A 5,533-nucleotide genomic window follows, 5' to 3' on the forward strand; every position below is an offset into this window, starting at 1 on the left:
GCACAGAGTTTCCTGCATGTGTGTGTGTGTGTGCATGAGATGCACTCTCTTTTATACATCATAATGCTACAGTATTATAATACGTAACTATAAATGGCAATACTCTAGTATTATAATACATCTATGTGTGTCTACAAATACATCTATACATGGAGAGCTATATAAATATATAGATGTATGCATACATATGTATAGCTGTGTATACAACTTTTGTATATACTATATTATATAATTTATTAATATATATGTTAAATATATATATTATATACTCTGTATATATATACACACTATAGATATAAGTATCTCCCTACCCCCATATATATAAAAACACACTCATCCTTCTGTCTATTATAGTATTACCATAAATAAAATATCTAATTGTTGTATTTCTACATATATTTTATTTATAATTTAGACATCTCTTCCCTGTATATAAGAAATATATGCATGCATGTATAGATACATATTCATTCATATATTACATATACTTTTTACATTTATATTTCTATATAATTTAACATGCATACATATGTACAAAATATTTATATACAATAGATTATGTAAGCATATAATATATATTATCTATATACAGATATAATATATATATATCTGTATATGGTGTCTCTATGTATAATATATATATTATATCTCTATATATAATTATAGAGAGAACTATAGATATAGGTATCATGTTCTCATGCTCTCAGACTGTCTCCACATACATGCATATATATATATATGTATTTATGTGTATGTGCATATATATGTGGCTGTGTTGCCACTGGGGCACTCACGTAACAAAATCGATCTACTCAATTAAATGAGGCAGCAGGCAGTCATCAGGTTTTTTGTTTAAGTCACTCTTTATCCCCCCCCCGGACTACAGAGCTGATTATAAAAAGGGGAGGGAGGGCGAACCTTTCAGATTAAGAAAAAAGCTTAAGGTGTTTCAACACAAAGCTTCTCTGAGGCTTTATAAAGAGGGTTGGGGGCTTTTGGGGAGGGTGATCTATGCGGGCTTCTCTGGTGCTGGTGCTGCAGGAAGGACCGATGTCCCCCAGCAGCTCCCAGGCACCCCCCAGCAACGGGACCCCGGGGCCTTTTGACGGCCCCCAGTGGCCCCACCAGGCCCCGCGGAGCATGTACACGTCGGTGGCCGTGCTGATGGGCGTCGTGGTGGTCTGCGCCTCGGTCGTGAACGGGCTGGTCATCGTGGTTTCCATCCGGTACAAGAAGCTCCGGTCCCCCCTGAACTACATCCTGGTGAACCTGGCCCTGGCCGACCTGCTGGTGACGCTCTGCGGCAGCTCCGTCAGCCTCTCCAACAACATCAACGGCTTCTTTGTGTTCGGCAGGCGGATGTGTGAGCTGGAGGGCTTCATGGTCTCCCTGACAGGTAAGGACATGAGACTCGAGGCCTGCCTCGGCCTTGGGTTGGTTTGCATTGAGCAAATCTGTGTCCTGCAGAGCTCCGGGGAACGCAGCCACTCGCTGGGTCTCCTAAAGGCAGCGCCTTACATCCTCACAGGCACCCCTTCCACGAGGAAAAATCTGACACGAGCCCTCCTCCTGTCCGCAGGCATCGTGGGGCTGTGGTCGCTGGCCATCCTGGCGCTGGAGCGGTACGTTGTGGTCTGCAGGCCCCTGGGAGACTTTCGGTTCCAGCACCGGCACGCCGTGGGCGGCTGCGCCTTCACGTGGAGCTGGTCGCTGCTGTGGACCACCCCGCCGCTGCTGGGCTGGAGCAGCTACGTGCCCGAAGGTAGGGGAGGTGGGCTTCGGGGGGTACCCAGCGCCACGCTGTCACCTCCGTGTTTGTCGTTTGCAAGCGTGGGGTGGCTGGAGAGCACAGGGGCTTGTGCATGGAGCTTCTCTGGAAACCTGAGAGGTGCTTGGGAGAAAAAGAATCACTTGGGAATGAGCTCTTTTGGAGCCTGTTACTGAAAGGCTTTTCATGTTAAGTTTATTCTAGGTTTGTTTCAAATCTCGTTTTTTCCAGGGCTGAGGACCTCGTGTGGGCCCAACTGGTACACGGGCGGCAGCAACAACAACAGCTACATCTTGGCCCTGTTCGTCGCCTGCTTCGTGCTGCCCCTCGGCCTGATCCTCTTCTCCTACACCAACCTGCTCGTGACCCTGCGAGCGGTGAGTGCTGCGGGGCCTCTGTTCACAGCCACCCGTGTTCAAGCACTGGGCCTGCAGTTCTGTGGGGTTTTGTAGGTTCGGTACAGAGAGGCAATTCCTCACCGACAGGCGAGTTAATTTATTTCCTGACAAGTCCCATTGCCATCAGGATGAGGAACCCGTGGCAGGTTTTGTGACCGGGTGCACCCCCCTTTGTTTTAAGCAAGCACTGAACATGGGGACGGTGCTGGCACCAAACCTCGCTCCAGCTCCTTGGCTTTGGGAGCACAAAACCTTAGTTAAAGCCCCGTTGTCCCCAATTTCAGTGCTCCCAGGGCTGGATGTGCTGCTGGGAGTGGGCAAACAGGCTGGTTCTTCACAACTCCCCGCAGGCTGCGGCCCAGCAGAAGGAAGCCACCACCACGCAGCAGGCGGAGAGGGAGGTGACACGAATGGTGGTCGTGATGGTGATGGCCTTCCTCATCTGCTGGCTGCCCTACACCACGTTTGCCCTGGTGGTGGCCACCAACAAGGACATCAGCATCCAGCCGGCTCTCGCCTCCTTGCCCTCCTACTTCTCCAAGACGGCCACCGTGTACAACCCCATCATCTATGTCTTCATGAACAAACAGGTGAGAAAGCTGCTAGCTAACGAAAACTGCTTCACTGGAGCTTCTGGGTAATGACTTAGTGGCCCTATAAAATGGGGAGGGATCGTCCAGCCTACCTGGAAGCCTCGGCCCACCTGACCCAGGAGGTGCTGTACAAGCAGGGAGGGCATTAGAATAAAACGGGAAGGGAGGGAGCAGCCTCCTAGCCCGAACACAAGCTCATTTTCTGCTTCCGTAATTTTATGGAGCAAAGCAACTTGGTTTTAGATCGCAAACGGCTCATTCACACACAGGGCACACAGAACGCAACTTTTATAGTCAATAAACTGCCAGCATCTGCCAAGAGTTGGGCTGGCAATAAATCCCGATCTGATCCAAACCCTATCAGCCTGCGGGGTGCCCTCCCCACCACCTCTGCCTGACGCCCTGAGGCAGACACCAGCTCCCATCCCGGCACGTAACCTTCCTTCTTCCCCTGTCCAGTTTCAGAGCTGCCTGCTGAAAATGCTGTGCTGCGGTCACCGGCCCCGGGGGACAGGAAGAACCACGCCAGAGACACCCAGGCCCCGTGCAGGCGTCGCTATGAACAAGGTGACGCCGTCACACCCCGTGTGACCGCTGCCTGCTGCTGCCTGCAGAAATGTCAGTGCAGCCTCGTCAACACGGGCACGCAGAAGGGCCGGGGAGCAGCGGTTCAAGGAGACCCAGCAGTACTCACCCTGCTCCCCAGAGCAACCCCCATTGCCTTCTCCTGCCATGGGATGAAGTGCAAGCCTGTATTGCACCCCTCCATTCCAGACCCTCCCATTGGGGGCTCAGCAGTCTTTTAAGGATAAAACATGGCAGCGACTTTTCTTCCATACAGAAAATCACACGGTACTCTTCAGCCCTGGAGTTTGGCTGAAGGCTCCCTGGTTTTATCTGGTGCCTGCAGAGTGTGCCAGAGGCAGGAGCCGTCTGCTTGCTGTCCCTGCGTAGACCAAGTCCTATCTGCATGGCCTGAGCTTGCTGTGAAGCGTCAGGTCACGTTGGTAAAACCAAGCGGGTATGTTTAGGTGCAGACTGAATTAATAAACATTGGGAAATGTTCACAAGATCAGCTTTGGCTGTTTTACCTGCTGGTGGAGAGTCCCACAGCACAAGACACCGTTTGCTGATCTCCTTCCACAGCTTTTGCTGTTGCAGCAAAGCCATGAATGGGGTTAGAGGGGAGCAATGTTGATGGCTGCTCACCTCAATGAATTCATTCCCTCACTAGCGTGCAGCACGTCTTGATAAGCAGAAAGACAATTTGGATCCGCACACATTATGATCCTTGGGGATCAAAGCTTTTCCTCCCTGAGTCCCAGCCCCCAAAATATTTTTAAAAAACCAAAACCACAACCAATCAACAAAACAAATCCAGTGTGATGACAGATACAAGGGATCGGATTTGGCTGCTGCTTAGCAAATGAGCATTCGCTTTTTTCCTTGCATGCCTTCGCTTGATGACCTTGCTGCATGCAGGGTTCTGCAAGGGCCTCCAAAGGAACAAAACACCTGCAGGCTGGGCCACGGTGGCAGGGGGCCAGGACACCCATCCTCACCCAGTTTCTGTCCCTGTTTCTTGACTTTCCTCTCTCCCCTTACTTTTCTGCATGCAAAACTGCTCACAGGCTAGCGCCTTAGAAAGGAATTAGAACAGCTCAGTATCAGTGTTTTAATTTAATTAATTAACCTCTCATTCTTAGGGAGGCTAAAAAGCAGCATTAGATGGACCCCCTCTGATCTTTTCTGCCGTCTTTCGCTGGTCCTTGTTTAATTCTTCCTGTTAATTACAGCTTTTGCGTCCATGCTTTATGTTATTAGGGTCATTTACATTCACTCCAAATGTAATTCTGGAAAAGTACAAGCAGCTGAACAACTGAGATCTCCAACTGCTGTGTTCTGGCCTCGATAAGGAGAGCAGACAAGCTATAGACTATGAGAAAGGCTCTCTACCAACAGAAATATTAACTTTCCACATTAAGATTTAAGAGATAGGAAAATGGTTCACAGTCCGCTCACCATTTGGTTTGACAGATAAAATAGAGAAAGAAATCCAAGAAGCTAAGATTTCACATGTTGCAAGCCAAAATGATTTTTAATTATGTGCATGTAAAAACTCACGTGCTCGCTCCACTCCACCACACTGCTGCAGACCAGCAAGTTCTAATGACTTTTTTCTTTAATTCATCGAGGCTCTGACACATAACAAAACCACACAGACATTGCCCAAAGTGATCACACACAAAACCTGTGGTTTAACTTTTGCAAGTATGCGTCATTACCATGCGTTCTTCACAACAAGCTGCGGTGTTAACACTAATTTTTCCTTATCCCTTTACCTCTGTAAAACAGGATCTTGTTCTAGCAGCATGTATGAAGAGTTTGATGTTCCTCTGCCTGTGGGGAGGATGCAGAACTCACACACATGCAGGAAACTGCATACCGGTGGTTTATGTGAGCCCAGATTAGAAAATCTGGGACTTCTGCCTGGAATTGTGTAATGTGCAAAAGTAAACCCTGTTTGCTCTGCACTCACACAGCTCTTAACACATGTATATCTCCTTGCTGCTGGTGATTCTGCTCTATTCTACCCTGACATAAGTAAATGGATGAAAGACTTTATTTTTTCTTGATCTCTTCTGAAGAAAGCTCTCTGAAGTGTACCAGTTTGCGGCATCTGCCCTGGAGCAGCTGTACATCAGCATCTAGTTGTATACCTAACTTGATGATCAGAAGTAACAACAAAAAACAGAAGAACCAAATGACAGCGC

At 48.3% G+C, this 5,533-nt stretch overlaps 1 protein-coding gene across 1 annotated transcript; it reads left to right on the plus strand.

Annotated features, from left to right (window-relative positions):
- Positions 1–681: 681 nt before the first annotated feature.
- On the plus strand, positions 682–3,427 carry LOC118176229 (pinopsin). Its single transcript, XM_035343077.1, has 5 exons — positions 682–1,396; positions 1,580–1,762; positions 2,000–2,145; positions 2,517–2,756; positions 3,219–3,427. Exons 1-5 carry the CDS (start codon positions 1,012–1,014, stop codon positions 3,348–3,350), a joined length of 1,086 nt encoding a protein of 361 aa, XP_035198968.1. The 5' UTR covers positions 682–1,011; the 3' UTR covers positions 3,351–3,427.
- The last annotated feature ends 2,106 nt before the right edge of the window (positions 3,428–5,533 follow it).

The sequence above is a fragment of the Oxyura jamaicensis genome, chromosome 19, assembly GCF_011077185.1.
Source record: "Oxyura jamaicensis isolate SHBP4307 breed ruddy duck chromosome 19, BPBGC_Ojam_1.0, whole genome shotgun sequence".
Taxonomy (NCBI): domain Eukaryota; kingdom Metazoa; phylum Chordata; class Aves; order Anseriformes; family Anatidae; genus Oxyura; species Oxyura jamaicensis.